The 15,848-nt window shown below is 55.7% G+C and overlaps 1 protein-coding gene across 1 annotated transcript in view; it reads right to left on the reverse strand.

Annotated features, from left to right (window-relative positions):
- MYT1 (myelin transcription factor 1) overlaps window positions 1–15,848 on the reverse strand; it is a 46,759-nt gene that overhangs the window by 28,293 nt on the left and 2,618 nt on the right. Inside the window, exons 2-3 of the mRNA XM_045296927.1 lie at window positions 4,509–4,609; window positions 1,983–2,045 (exon numbers count right to left, since the gene is read on the reverse strand). Of these exons, the coding sequence (XP_045152862.1) occupies window positions 1,983–2,045; window positions 4,509–4,609 (164 nt within the window). The remainder of the gene's footprint in view (window positions 1–1,982; window positions 2,046–4,508; window positions 4,610–15,848) is intronic.

Genomic DNA, 15,848 nt, shown 5'->3' on the forward strand with positions numbered 1-15,848 from the left:
CCCCCCCTGCCCACAGCTCTCCCAGAGTCTCACAGCATCTCGGCTGGGCTGCCCAGACCCTGCTCGCTGCAGCCACCCTGTCACTCGAGTTCATGTCAGGGGCTCCCTTTAGTGAGGAGGCAACTCTGCAGCAGCACCAGTGGTAGAAGTGTCCTTGCTCACTGCCTGCCAGTAGGCCCCACTAGCGTCAGGGAGGGTCCCCTTGAGAAGGACTCGCCTTGGTCTGTGTTTTATTCAGTGAAATCCAGGAGATTCTCACCCCCCCACACCCCCATCCCCAAGGACTGGGCCAATAATGACCTTCACACACTTGGAACAGAAGACTGCTGACAACCGGAGCTCCGGAAATACGGCTGCCCAGCCCCCACCACCACCAGCAGCCCAGCACCACCCTCCCTCTGAGGTCTTCGACAGGCCCAGAGCAAGAGGATAGATCCTTCAGTCTTAAAACCCTGGGGGGCAGGAGGGGGTCCTCCCTCCAGCCCGCCCTCCTGGGCAAGGCTCAGGCTACTTAGAGGGAGGATGGAGTGAAAGCCCTTGTTGCCCTGAGTGCCAACTCAGCCAGCAACCATCCATGGCTGCACCCAAAGAAAAAGCCAGATCTGTGCTGAGCCATCTCCAGGGAGGTGGCTGCCTGGAGGGGATGTGAACAGGTCATGTCCCAGCCCCATCACTGTGCAGACCCGGGGCCCAGGGCCACAGAGAAGCCAGTGGCTCAGGGGAGGGTCAGTTCCTGTTAGGATGTCAATGCTGCCACCCAGGCAGGCACCACCCAGAGTCTAGGTTCCGCCCGCCCCCCCGTAATGGCACCCCCATGATTCATAATTGGCTGGGGCTGTGTGCCTCCGATGGAAACTCACTCCCCTCCAACTGCCAAGGCTGCCTCTGCCACTGTTGGCAGACCCCTCGCCTGTCCCTCCCACGAACGCCTTTCTTCGACTGCTGTTCACAGCCATCCTCTTACTCACCCCTTCCTGGGAGGAAGCGGGCACTCGGGAGCCTTAAGGGGAGCTGCTGACTCCCTGAGGGTCTGCTCAGGTGTGAGCACAGCAGGCTGCTCAGGGAAAGGGTGCGTGGGTGTCAGAACTGACAAAGTGGAGGGACCGGGTTAGTGCCAAGGCTGGGATGGGGAGGGGGGTTAATGGAGGGCGCAGGGTTGAGTGCCATCGAGGACAGAGGTGGTGCTTTGGGCATGCTACTATGTGGGGATGGTGACATGTGGAATGTCTGGAGGCCTCCAGGTCAGTGGATGGTCCTGCTCCTCCCTGCTCAGTGCCCTGAAGGCAATGCCTGGAGGACTGGCCCAAAGTCTCCGGGGCCACAGACGGCCTAGGTCACAGCCCCTTCCCAAATTCCCTCTGGGAAAGGGTGGGTGGGAGCCCAGAACTGTTCATTTCCACTGGTTCTTCCCACGCCATCAGCCCCCTCCCATGCCTGAGAGTGAGACAGGGTGCTCATGGAGTCACGAGGAAGGTTCACTGGCCCATCCTCCAGAGGAGACGAAAGGTAGGGTTGGCCTGTGTAGGATGTGATGCCCAAAGCCGCAGCTGCCGCCTGTGACCATGAGGCAGCCATTTGGGGGAGAAATAGTGTGAAGAGGTGTGGGGGCATCTGCTTGGCAGGAGGAGCACATTTGGGGGCATCACTGGGCAGCTGCAGCAGCTGAGCTGGGAGGGAAGGGAGAGGGCTTCCTGTTGTTTATCAGGACTCTGTTCTCTGTTGGTGGAAACCTCTGGTAAGAATCAAACCTGTGGCAGAGCACAGAAGAGAGAGTGAACCCCACGTGTGCAGCAGGAGTCCAAGCCCAGGGCTCGGGACAGGAGATGGTGCCCTGGAGGAGGGGGCAGCTCCAGAGAAGCAGGTGCTGAGGGCACCTCTGGGCAGACAGGGCCACCGCAGTGTGGGCAGGACAGGGGCTCCCCCTCCTCCCCTGTGTGCTGCTGGCTTCCCTCACTTCCTCAGCTTGACCTGCGTGACCTCACCTCTCTCCTGCAGAACGACCCAGGAGGGAAGATGGTGCAGCGTGCTCCGGAGTGTCCAGTGCCCTGCCCACAGGAAGGAAGGGCAGGCAGGTGAGCAGATTGGGATGGCTGGACTGTCGCCGAACCCTGGAGAGGGACAGGTGGCCAGAGCACAGGGTTCTGTGATCAGAGCCAGGATAGGTGGGGGAGGCACTGCCAGCTTGTTGAGTTTGAAATGTGCTCTAGAAGCCAGCGTAGCTGAGGAACCAGGATGTTCTGAGTCCAGAAGGAGGGGCCAGACGCAGGCGTGAGGAGCAGAGGGACACAGACCTCCAGCACCTGGGGCTCTTCTTGTGGTGGGGTCAGGAGACAACAATGCCAGCTTGTTTTGCCCTCTGACCTGTGCCCAGGACAACACCTGTGGAGTCTTGGAACAGGTGGTCTCTGCTCAGGGGACACACACTCCCCAGAGGCAGGCCCTCTCAGGCAGCCCTCTGCCTCAGAGAGGAGCGCATGCCCCACCTGGGACCCAGCAGGCCGCCTGCCTTCCATGGGCGGGTCTCCATTCCTGCACCTACCATCCTGCCCCCAGAGGCCATCACAGACCCCCAACGCTTGTAGCATTGAGCCTACCCTCCCCCCACCCCACCCCGTACAAACGCCGGGTTCTGACACCCACCCGGAAGTATAGTCCGAGTGTGTCTTTGTAAGTGTCTCCTGCTGCCTTTAACATGGGCTGAGGCTCCCTCCGAGCCCAGATTAATAACATCCACGGCGGCTCACAATCACCCGACCGAGCAGCACCCTGTGCACTGTCATCGCCCGGTGCCCCAGCGAGGCAGCAGGTGGATCCTCTGAGTGTGCACTCGCCCAAAGGTGCTGCCCACCAGGGTCCCATCCAACCACCGCTGACCACGAAGTGATTCTGGCCTAATATTTTGTCCTTCAAGGTCAAGAAAGAGTGCGGGGCGGGGGGAGGGGGGGGCGGCGTCAATGGCAACTCCATTCTCTGTCATCCAAACAAACCTGGCCTCCCCAAAAGGCCTCCGCATTTCCAAAGGCTCCGCTGCGGTGGTGCTGTCCGCACTCCTGGTGCTGAAACCCGAGCCGGCCGCGTGAGCGCTTCCCAAGCAAGCCAGGCCGCAGCCGCCTCCCAGGGCACTGAGCCTGAGCAATATGCTGCGACCCTTCTGCCTGTCCGCTGCCACCCTGCACCTCCCCATCATTCTCTGAACGCCCCCAAGTCCCTCTGAGATTCGACCCTCAAGCCCCAGGCCCCTGCTAGGTCTTAGAGCCTCTCTCAGAACGTGGTTTGTACCCTGTTTCCAGGCCCAACTCGAGGACAAGGATTCCCAGGGGGAGCAATAGAAGAGCAAAGCGTCCTGCTCAGATGGGGTACCTCGTGTTCACAGAAGGTCCCAACCCAGACCTCCTCTTGCCTGCCACCTCACTCACTGCCCACTGTGCTGGCCCACCGTGACCCTGTAGGACAGGGTACAACTGCCCCATGAGTCTCCTAGACTATAACTGACCCCAAGAGTAGAAGGCCTCATCTTCCCCCTGTAGAGGGGCTGGTGGTTTCGAACTGCTGACCTTGCAGATTTCAGCCCAACACATAACCACTATGCCACAAGAGCTCCTGTCTGGCTCACTGCTGACCTTAATTAACACAGCTCACAGGTGTGGAGCTCCTAGCTTCAAAGCAGATGACTTCAGCGACCCCGTGACCTCATGCCAGGACCGCCAGGGCAAGGCAAGTACGGCACTCACTTCAGGCAAAAAGTGAAGAAAGAATAAAAGCTCGATATTCAAAAACAAATACCATGTGAATGTCATGTTTTCAGTGACTTTTAAGAAAACATATTGAACAAAATAGTAAATTATTAAGTGAAGACAGATTCAATCGTCCTGGTGCCTCTTCTGCCTGTGGTCACCAGGGTGCCTTGTTGGACAAGGCAGACAGACATATGGCGCAGTTAGAAAGCATGCTGCCACCAAGTGCCCAGGAAGCCAGGGGTCTCTGGAGGCTAGCCCCTAACGAAGCTCACACCTCCCCACACAGGCCCCTTGCTGTGTGCATACGGGGTGGCTCTTCCTGGCCTGTGAGCATGACCACGTCAGCATGTCATGGGAGGGATGGCAGAAGCTGGCCACAGTTGGTCATCGGGCCCTTGACTGCAAGACTGGACCCATGAGAGCAGGCTGCGGCAAGTTCTAGAATCAGAGGCTGGGCAGGTCTGCAAAGGGAGCATGACACCCACTTCCACAAGGGCAATCAGGGTAAAGTCACCGCAGCCAGCTAGCTGATGCTGGGCCTGGTGGGATCACAGTCCCAGAAGAACAGGGTGCTGAGCAGGCTGCAGCCCACCTGCAAGCAAGGCCTGAGTGCCGGTCAGTGGCTGCAACACCAGCAAGCCTCCTCCAAGTCTAAAGTGGTGAGACCACTGAAGCCCCACCCCGCCCTGGCCCTCCTCACCCCTGGGCTCTTGGAAGGCCCAGCCCAGGAGCTGAAAAGTCCAGCCTCGGCCTCTGCCCTGGCACTCTCACCTTGTGGTGTCTGTCCAGAAGGCTTTGGGAGGTCCTGGAGCTGCTGTTCTTGTCGCTATGGGTCCACCTCTGGTTCAGCAGCTCACCCCGGAACTCATTTTCTGAGGGTTAGAAACACAGGGCCATGAACAAACAGGGGCGCACATGCTGGGCGGCAGTGATGTGGGAGGGAGGGCAGGGAGTTGGCCACAGTCCTCAGCGCGGCCAAGCCTGGAGCGCATGACACCGGGAATTGGTACACCATAAAAAGACAAATGTTGCAGGAGCCACCGTAGTAAAAATTCAAGAAAAGGTTTTCACATCAACAGAAACATGCTTTGCTGGGGGCGGGGTGGGGGTGGGGGTGGGGGGGGTGAATCACTAGCTAGCAGGCAGACACACAGGAAACAGGTAAATGAAGCCCAACTCAAGGGAAGACCCACTGAGTCCAAGCCCCTGTATTCCCAGGAGCGGCCCCCAGGAGCAGACCCCAGGAGCAGCCCCCAGGAGCGGCCCCCAGGAGCAGCAGTGTCCTGTGGTGGGCAGGGCCAGGGAGGGGCTTTCTGGGAAGAAAGCCTGGTCAGGGACCTCTCGGGCTCTGAGTGTCCTCTGCCCCAGCCAACAGCCCCTCCCCGGGGATGTCCAGGTCCTTCTGTGAAGCCACATCTGAGCAGAGGCCTCACGCATCTCTGGACGTGACAGAGGCATGCTTTGTGCACCTCAACCCTCACGTCACTCCCGTTGCCACGACAACCGCTCTCTCAGAGGCAGCGCTTCAAAAGACAGTCATTAAGTGACCAACAATAAAAACAGGAAGCGACTGCCCTGGGCTCTGCCCCCAACCCCCCAGGAAAGCAAGTCGAGTTCCCCTGAAGGCAAGTCAGGACCTGGTCCTGCCGCTGTCCCTTCCCAGAATCCCCACTCCTGGCCCCCAAGGCCCACACGCAGGTCTGCCACCACATCTTCCTGCTCTCTCCCTCCTTGACTGGCCTCCCTCTGTCCCCAGGGGCACAGCCACAGAGGAAGCCAGTCTGGTTGCCAAGGAAACAGGCGAAGCCTGGTCTGTCTTCAGAGGACCAGGACCAGGTCCCTCTTGTGCCTTCCTATGTGACCCTCCTATGTGTCCCCCCACCACATACTGAGCTTCAGGGCAGTCTGACAGGCCATGGGTCTTGAGGTTTGGCTAGGAGCCAGTGACAACAGAGCCAATGTGGGGCCGGGCCCCACCTGCCCAGAGCAAGGGCAAGGACATGAGTGAGGGGCTTAGCGGCCTGTTGGGACACTGACCCCCAGGGAGGACACTGCAAAGGGTTAGAAATGGGAGGCCAGCATGAGGTCTGAGAGCCTCAGTGGTGGGAAGCAGAGCAGAGAATTAAGGCACTGGAGTGGGTACGGCCAACTAGGAGGCCCAGGCCCTGTTCCCACACTCACTTCCACCAAAGGACAGTGGAGCAAGGCACCAAAGCCCGGAAGGCGTAAGCAGGTTCTCATCATGGTGACGCTACAGTGATGTGTGCAGACGGGTGGCTGGCACGAGTCACGCTGATGCCAGACAGGGCTGACAAGTCTGAAAAGCAGTAGGGATAGTGCCCTCTCCCCACCCCACCTCCCCCAGGCAGCCAACATGCTTTCTGCCCCTCACAGAAGCCCAGGGCCACACGAAAGGCTGGTTCCTTCATGCTGCTGCCCCCTAAGGCCCCAGAACCTGGGGAACCCCCCCAATAGTGCTGCCTCCTGGGGCCATGGCACAAGGCACCTTGGGGCTGCATCCCTTAAGCTGAGGCCGAACCCCGACTCCTCTGGCCCAGCTCAGGCCCAGCAGCCCAGCCCTCTTCCTCAGGTCACTGGAGAGCAAATTGCAGCCACTCCCTGGGCCCGACAGTGCTGGCCAGTCTCCTCCGTAGCCAGGGCCTGCCCCTCTGCACCTGCTGGCACCCAGGACAGAAGCACTCAGAGGTGCAGAGCAGAGCCCACCTGGCCTCGCCGCGGTGGCTGGGGTGGGGGTGGGGGTGGGGGTTAACTTCTCCACCACCAAGGTGTCATTGGAACCAGCTCTTTCCTTCAGATTCTCAGGTGTTTCAACTCCATGGTGCCCTGCCCAGCCAGGAGCTGCTGAGGAACCCTAAGTCACTGGGGCCCTGGGACTGCTGGGGTCTGGGATTCGCTGGGAGAGGGGTACGGAGCTGGGGGTGGGCAGAAAAGCTGTGGAAGGACTGCATTCATTGGGAGCCTAGACTCTTTGGGAGACCCAGAGTCACTGGGGGACCAGGGTCATTGGGAGCCTGGACTCGTTGGGGATCCCCTGAGTGACGAGGGACCTCAGAGTTGGGAGCCTGGTGCCTTCGGGGTCAGGAGTCTTTGCTCTTCGAGTACAGCCGGTGGAAACGCCCCACCCACCTCCATGTCACCGGGCACCGGACCTATAACATCTGCCTCTTACAGAGGGAAGCTCCCCAGGGCAGCATTCGAACGTTGCCCTGGCCCCCAACCTGACCCAGCTCTCTTCTGAGTCTAACAGCCCTGGCCATGGCATCGCTCAGCCACACCAGCACCACCTCTGGCCCATGTCCCTCGGCTTCTTCTCCTTCATTTCACAGCTCTGGGGTCCAAGGGCCACCGTCCCACCGGGTCCATCCTCAAGCCTTGTATCGCAGCTGTCCTCACGCCAAGGGTACCCACAGCCCACAGCCACTCTCAGAGCTGGTGCCATGTCTGACGGATCATTGGACTCAGCAAAAACGCATGGGATGGATCAGTGAGTCAGGCATATGTGTATGCGCACACATGTGCACCATAAGTGTGTACATGTGTGTGGATTTATGTGCACCCACGTGCATATGCATGCACGTGTGCACCATGAGTGTGTGTATGCATGTGTTTACATGTGTGTGACTCTGAGTGTGTACACACGAGTGCATGTGTCCATGGGCATGCACTGTGGGGAGGGTGCCCGTGTGCATGGATTCAGGTTCACGTGTGACCACCCTGGCACACGTCATGGTGGCCTCTCTTGGCTGAGTGACCTAGAGGTCAAGTGCAGGATAGAGCTATGTCCCCACCACGGTGTCTAGGTGACACCAGGCAGGCTTCGGAGGCCCAACAACTCTCGGTTGAATGAATGAGAGCCCACCAAAGAGCTGTCATCAGAACAGGACAGAGACCACCTCAAAGTCTTGTGATGAGGATTCCAAGCTTGGCAGCTGGAACAGCAGGGGGGAGAGGCGTGACCGAAGGGTGGTTCAGACCCGTCAGTGGATGCCACTCGCCCCCCCCGACCCCCCGACCCCACCACAGTTGCTGTAAATTCCACTGAGGAAAGAGTGGGGTCCCAATAGCCCCTGGAATGCTGTTCAACATTGTGTGCCAGTGAGGAAATGCCTGTCCAAGGCCCAGTGCAGTGTGCCCCACACCCTAAGGGGCTGTGAGCACTTAAAAGACAGACAGGCAACATTGTTGGTGGGACATGGAGAACCTGGAACCCTCAGGCACAGCTGGTGGGCACGGAAAAGGGTGCTGATGAGGCCAGAGACAGGCTGGCGACTCGGCAAAATGTGAAGCAGAAAGGGAAATCGCCACCTTCGAGTTGATGTCAACTCACAGAGACCCTACAGGACAGGGTAGAACTGCCCCTGTGGGCTTCTGTGACTGTGAGTCTTTATGGGAGTAGAAAGCCTAGACTTTCTCCCACAGAGCAACTGGTGGTTTTGAACTGATGGCCTTGCAGTTAGCAGCCCAATGCATAACTAGTACACCACCAGGGCTCCAAATGCTATCCCAATAAGCTGTGTAAAAAGAGAAGTCAGATGTTCCTGGAGGGAGGGGCCTCACAGACATACAAATCAAGACCTGCCATCAGCCACCTCTCACACTGGACCCAGGAGGGGTGGCCTTGAGGAGAGGGAGAGTGAGCAGCACATGTCCAAACCAGGCCACAGGGTGGGGCCTCATTGCTGCTTACTTCAGGAGGCAGAGGCGGTGTCCAGGATGTAGCAGCCATTGCCCAGGAGAGGCCATGGGGGGGCAGGTGAGGCCCCTCCACTCACTCCCAGCTGGTCAGTAGCAACAGGTATGTCCTGCACAGCATGGCATCCTGCTGGGCAGAGAGAAGGCAACAGCTCTGGACCTGAGGGAGGGCCAAGAGAGCATGAACCAGCCAACCACTATACTAACCACCCAGCACTACGGATGCCCCAAAGCTATCCCACATTCAGTCCAACCTGCTCAGGGGCCCCTCAGCTGGGCAGAAGGTGGGAGAGAAAGCCCCTCGGAGAGTCAAGGGGTAGACGTGGAGGAAGCTTCTAGAAAAGTGAACATAAGAAGCAAAGAGATGGGAATCAGGAGGAAACACTAGGTAAAGTGGGGATGCAACACCTGGCTCAGGGTTCTAGAGCGGGAGCCAAGAAATAAACCAGAAAAGAATGGTCCCCTGGAATGGCTGATTTCAACGAAAAGGCCCAGTGTGGTGGTCTGGAAGGGCCCGCCTGCAGTTCCACCCAGCACTGCAGGGTTTGAAAGCATCATGAAAAAAGAGACAAGCCTAAGGCCGCCTGAAGGGAAAGGTGGCCAGTAGGAAGGTCTCGGAGCAACCAGAGCCAGAACAGTGGCCATAATGAGCCCTCCAAAATGTTCCAGAAGCTGGTTCCCAATGTCGATATGCAGACAGAGTCAGCTGAGTAGCTGGTGGGATAAACAAAGTCCAGATGCGCCACCCAGGCCCCAGAATTAGAGCAGAGGGAGCGCGTCCTTGAGAGAAAGGTGCGACTTAATCTAAAAACAAGCAGTTCTCATGACACGGCCAATCCACACCCTCATGATCAGTGAAGACGTGAGTGCTACAGCAAAGTGTGCTGAAGAAACTGGATGGTGCCTGGCCACAAGAAAGAATAGCATCTGGGGTCTGAAAGGCTTGTCTTGAAACAAGCAGCCATCTTTCTAAGCGAGGCATCAACTGAGTCCACATGATAGAAGCACACCTGCCTATATGACCCCAGGATTGTGAACAACACAATCCAAGTCCAGAGGAGGGAACCATACTAGAGCTTAAATTCTGAGCACCTGGTTTGCAAAAGGCTATGGATGATAGTGAAAGCCCACGATCAGTCAGCAGGGTCCTCACATGGATAATAAACTATGATGGATAACCTTGGGAAAAGTGGGAATTTGAGAAGTCTTCATTGTACTCACGTGGGACTTGTACATGGATCAAGAGAGCGGTGGTGTGGACGGACCAAGGGAACACTCCATGGTTTAAAATCTGGAAAGGTGTGCAACAAGGTGGTCTCCTTTCACCATCAGAGAAGCTGGATTATGTGAAGAAGAGGGTGACAGCAGGATTGGATGAAGGTTTATTAACAACCTGCAATATGCAGGCGACGCATCCTAGTTGACTGAAAATGAAGAGGACTTGAGGCACTTGCTGATGAAGATCAAGGATTGCAGCCATCAAGATGGATTACAACTCAACAGAAAGAAGACCAAAATCCTCACAACTGGACCACTAGGTAACATCATGATAAAAGAGAAAAGGTGAAGTGGTCAAGGATTTTGTCTCACTTGGATCCACAATCAATACTTACGGAAGCAACAGTCAAGAGATCAAAAGACTTGTTGCGTTAGGTAGATCTGCTTCACAAGACCTCTTTAGAGTATTAGAAAGCACAGATGTTCCTTGGAGGACTAAGGTGTGCCTGACCCAAGCCATGATATTTTCCATGGCCTCACAATGTGTGCAATGGACACCGAATGAGGAAGACCAGAGAAGAATCGATGTATTTGAATTGTGGTGCTGGCGAAGAATACAGAAAGTACCCTGGACTGCAAAAAGGACAAATAACTCTGTGTTGGAAGAAGTAAGGCCAGAGTGCTCTTTAGAGACAAGGATGGCAAGACTTCATCTTACATACTTTGGACATACAAGGAGGTACCCCAAGAAAACAACGCACATTTGCTTTTTCGATGTGAGGGGGATAATGCATTTGGAGTTCATTTCACCAAGTCAGGCTGTTAATCATGCTTTCTATTTAGAGGTTCTGAAAAGATTGCATAACAGTGTGTGACAGAAAAGGCCTGATTTTGCGGCAGACAGGGGACTGGTTTCGCCACCACGACAATGCACCTGCTCACACAGCCATCTATCTCAGTGTGCCAGTTTGGGGCAAAACAAACAAACAAAACCCAGCATGCTTCTCTTGCCCCACGCACCTTACTTACCAGACCTCACTCCCTGTGACTTCTTTTTGTTTCCACGCGTGAAGAGGAACATGATTTGGTGACGTGAAGGAAAGAACGAGGGAAGTGCTGTCAGCTGCAGATTTGACAAATGTATTAAGTGTAATGGAGAGTACTTTGAAGGTGATAAGATTGTTTTCTTAAAAAAAATTGATAGATAGCTTTGGAAAAAAATCTGCTCTGTGGGAGAGGGGCATCCCCTTGTATTGTCAGGAGAGATCAGTGTCGAGAGAAGGCCATCGTGCTTGGGAAAGTGCAGGAGCAGTGGCAAAGAGAAGGCCATCGAGGAGATGGATGGGCCCAGTGGCTGCTGGGAGGGGCTCAGGCGTGGGAGCGAGGGGGTCGGTGGTGCAGAGATGTGCAGCTTTGTTCCGTGGACACAGAGTCGCTGGGTCAGAAGCAACACAATGACACCTAACAGCGAGGACATATGGGTTCCGCCTCCAGTGACATCCCTCTGACCACTAACCAGACATGAGAGTCGCCTGGCTGTCAGAGAGAGTGCATGGAAAGTGGGCGAGTGGAGATGTAATCAAGTTAAAATTTAACACCTTATATCTTGTCATTCCTTTTTATCCATTTTTAACTCGTTCACATTTTTGTGACTTTTTATTGTCTTTTTTATGGAGGTTTTTCTGTTTTATTTTGTAACTACTGTGGGGGGGTGTTTTATTTTGTTTTGCTTTGCATTTGGTTTTTGTATGTGGTCTTTTTGTGAAATCCAAGATAGGTACAAGTGTACAGACAGTAACTGGATTAATAGCTGCTTGGGGTTATGGCAGGGGAGGATGGCAGGAAATGGGGAGTTGATAATGAGGACAAGAATGAAGAAAATGTTCTAAAATCGATTGTGGTGATGTTTGCACTACTTTTCTTAATATGTTTAAACCACTGGATTGTACATATATTAATTATATGTCAATGAAACTGCTAAAACACAGATATTTAAAAATAAAATACATATGGTACATCTCAATAAAAGTATGCATGTGTGAAAAAAGGCTGAGGAAGACTCTAGGTCCAGGATCGGGGTGACTCTCCTTGGGCCTGGAGGGTAAGCTCAAGGGTGCATTGGAGAAGATACAGAGGACACAGTGCCCGTCTGAGTGGCAACACATAGCAGCACCCAAGCCCCAGAGCAAGCGAGGCACCCCCAGGCTGTGAGAAGCCAGGAGCCCAGCTTAGTGAGGACACCCCATGGTGGTTTCAATGGCCCCTCACGGGAAAGGACTGCCTCTCAATCACATAATCAAGGTGGCATCTGATCCCAGAGGACGACATTCATGTTTGTCCCTGAGGGTGGCCTTGGCGCTAGAGAAGACAAGGTGGGACAAGAGGTCCAGACTGAGGGGACAAATGCAGGCCCTCCTGCTGAGCAGTCTGGTGGTGGGAGGTTGGGGACACTGGGATGCTCCTGCAGGACAAGGCCCTCCCCGCCCCCCACCCCACCCCCCAGAGTCCTCTGAGGGTAGCAGCCTGGCCCCTACACTTACTCTCAGGCAGTCAGGAAAAGCAGTCCTTCCTGTGCCTAAAATGTCTCTCTCTGTAAGTTCAGGTGACACTTTAGATAAGGGCCATGAGCCCTTGGTGAGGAGGGGCAGTGAGGACTCACCAAGGGCGGGTCTGGGGTGGCAGGACAGTTGCTCGAGGCCCACAACACCCACAACGTGACAACAAAAGCAGTGTCCACAACATCCACGTGGCATGTCCACCCACTGAAAGTGCCAATGACAGCTGGGTGGGGAACAAGGAAGATTGCAGAAAAGTGGGTGCTTTTGAATGGCGGTGTCGTCCACGGACCCCAAAAGTGCTGCCCCACCAACCAACAGTATGGCCAAAATGCTCCTGAGGCGTGAGGATGGGGAGACTTTGTCTCAAGAAGGACCTCATGCTCGGTGAAGTCGGTCGCAACCCAAAGAGGAAGGTCCTCGATGAGGTGGGGGCCCGTGTCACAGTCGTGAGGGTGGGGCGGGACCAGCTGGTGTTTATTCTGCTGGATGCACGGTGGCTGAGTCTGACTGGTACCAATGCTCGGCACCTCACTGCAACATGAGCACAACACTCACAGGGCTCACCTTGCTACCACGTCTACAGCCCCAGCAATGCCATGACACCCTCTGGCCCCGGGCTCCGGAGGCCATCAGGATAGAGGCCCTGGAGCCGGTGGGGCCTGGGGCCTGGACCCAAGGAGCTGGCCCAGCTCTCCACCTCCTGGCCTCAACCAGAGGCCTGACCCCTGCCCAGCATCTCTTAGCACAGCAGTGTTCAACCTTCCTAACGCCGCGGCCCTTTCATACAGTTCCTCATGTCATGGTGACCCGCAGCCATAACATCATTTTTTTGTTAAATAATCATTCTATTAGGGGCTCATACAACTCATCACAATCCGTACATACATCATTTGTGTCCAGCACGTTAGTACACATGTTGACTTCATCATTCTCACAACACCCGCTTTCCACTTGATCCCTTAGTGTCAGCTCCTCATTTTCCCCCTCCCTCCCCACTCCCCCCACCACAACCCTTGATAATTTATAAATTATTATTATTTTATCATATCTTACCCCATCCAACGTCTCCCTCACCCACTTCTCTGCTGTCTGTCCCCCAGGGAGGAGGCCATATGTCATCTGTTCCCCCTTTCTCCCTCACCTTCCCTCCACCCTCCTGCTATCACCACTCTCTCCACTGGTCCTGGGGGGTTCATCTGTCCTGGGTTCACTGTATTTCCAGTTCCTATCTGTGCCAGTGTACATCCCCCAGTCCAGCCGGATATGTAAGGTAGAATCGTAACATTATTTTTGTTGCTACTTCATAACCGTAATTTTGTTATGAATTGGGTGACCCCTGTGAACGGTCGTTCAACCCCCCAAAGGGGCCGCGACCCACAGGTTGAGAACCACTGTCTTAGGAGGTAGGAGGCGTAGTAAGCAGGGGCTCTGTCCTTGGTTGGGCGTGAGGGCCCCTCCTTGGCAAAAACACACACGGAACTGAGGGACATGAGGGCAGGCTGTGCCTTTCTGATCCATGCTTGCAGCAAGGATGAGGGAGGGGGCGTGGACTCACTGCGAGGAGGGAGACAGGGCCGCTTCTGCTGAGTTTAGGTGAAAATGAGAGAAAGGGGAGGTGGGGGTGGGGCTGGCGGTTCGCAGCTTTGCACATTTCTCCCATTATTTTGCTTCTAAACCAGCCTCGCTGGTACTTTCCCTATTCAATAAAAGCCAAATGCAAGCCTTGTCCCTAATCTCCCCAACAGCAGCTCACTGCTGAGAAAATAATACAGATGTAACTTCCCGCGGCACACACTTTCTTTTCCATTTATATGCAAATCCTAACCTCTCACCCAGCCTGTCTCCAAGACTTGTTCCCTTAAACATGCAAATAGCATGTTGTAAGCAGTTTCAGCACTCAGCCTCCTTTATATTATTATTATTATTTCTTTTAGCCTTGCCAGTGCTGTAAAAGCAGCAGCTAGATGCTCCTTAGTGATGAAGACTTTCTTCGTCAGACGCAGGCCCAGGGCGGTGGGGGAGGAGGGGTGGGGGAGAGGGCACCCAGCCCTGCTGACTCCTTGGACCCTCAGGTCACCTTTGGAGGATGTGAAATGGGCCAGGAACTGGAGGGAAGGTGGCTGTCTCGTGCCTTCACCTTCAGGGAGAGGGAACTCACTCAAAAGGGACATGAGGTGAAGTGGACGCTACCCCCTCCCTCGGACCCTGCGTGGAAGGAGCCAGGGGAGAGATGAGGCTGAGGCCCACTCCACCACCCCCCACCCCACCACCCCAGCTCCTTGCCTTCCAGCTCCTTCGGCCAGGCACGGCCCTACCCCAGCACCCATCTCCTTCTTGGCCAAGCCTGTGTACACAACACACACACACACACACACACCAGAAGCTGGATGCTGCTGGACCTCAGAGCTCCCAGGGCCTGACCCTCAGAGAAATACCTGACCAGGTGCTGAGCCTGGGGTGCAGAGCATTGCCAGGTGAGAGCGACAGGCAGGTACTGCCCCAACCGAAGCTTCCCGAACACACACACACATGCACGCACACGCACATGCATGCAGTGCTGCATCCTGTCCAGATGGCTCCCTGGGGAACCCTATGCAGCCCCTCCTAGAGGTCAAAGGAGGTGCCTCTCACCCCTGAGCTGGTCCAGGAAGTTCTTCCATCAGAGCAACACCCCCACCCCACCCCCCAGGAGAACCTGGGTTTGCCCAGCTGCACTGGCTGGGAGGGAGGCCAGGGAGGGTCTTGGAGGAGCTCTTCCCACAGAAAGGCCGGGTGCCTCCTCAGGACAGCACAGTGGGCAGAGGTCTGGACAGGGGGCCACTCCCCCTCCCTGGGCACTCTCCCTTCTCTGTGACTGCAGTGCTCCAAGGGGCCTAGAGTGTGGTCCAAATCCAGAGCTCACCCACCAACCTGCCCCCGCACTAACCAGCCCTGACAGGTTTGTGAACATTGGGGAGCAGGGGCCACAGGGCTGCGTGGGGTTTGGAGAATGCACAGATCCTCCAAGAGGCAGAAGCATCCATCCCTGAAGTGCAGGTGCAGTAAGTGGGGCACCCACATGGAGGGGCAGGGTAGGCTGCAGTGGGAGCGTGGGAGTGACCCCCAGCAGGTGCTGGAAGCACCCTCACCTACAGCAGATGCCCCAAAGCCACCAGCTGTTCCAGGAGAGCCCAGGCGACAGCTTGTGCCCCTCTAGGTGCGTGGCTTGGGTTCATGTATCCATATGTGATGGCATTCAGGCTCCTGCATGCTTGTGTTTGCAGGTCTGGGTTCCTCCACTCCTATGTTTGTGAGTTCAGTCTCCTGAGCCCCTGTGTGATTGAGTTTGGGCATGTGTGCTCTTATGTGTGCAGGTTTGGACTCATACACCCACCCCTACCCCTACCTCCTCCTGTTCAATGCCTCCAGCCCCTTTGGTCCTGTTGCTGTCTCATTGGGATTGCTTATACTGCATATTTTATGTAGATAGACACCAAAAGAAAAAGGATAAAGGGAAAAAACACACCAAAGTGAGAGAGAGAGACAGAGAGTCCACCCACACACACCCCGCCACCACACACACACACACACACACACACACACACACACACACACACACTAAGTCAGAAGTCTACAGTCAAGA

Source organism: Echinops telfairi, unplaced genomic scaffold (assembly GCF_000313985.2).
Source record: "Echinops telfairi isolate 266 unplaced genomic scaffold, ASM31398v2 ScPeMD7_7414;HRSCAF=8452, whole genome shotgun sequence".
In the NCBI taxonomy this organism is placed as follows: Eukaryota; Metazoa; Chordata; class Mammalia; order Afrosoricida; family Tenrecidae; genus Echinops; species Echinops telfairi.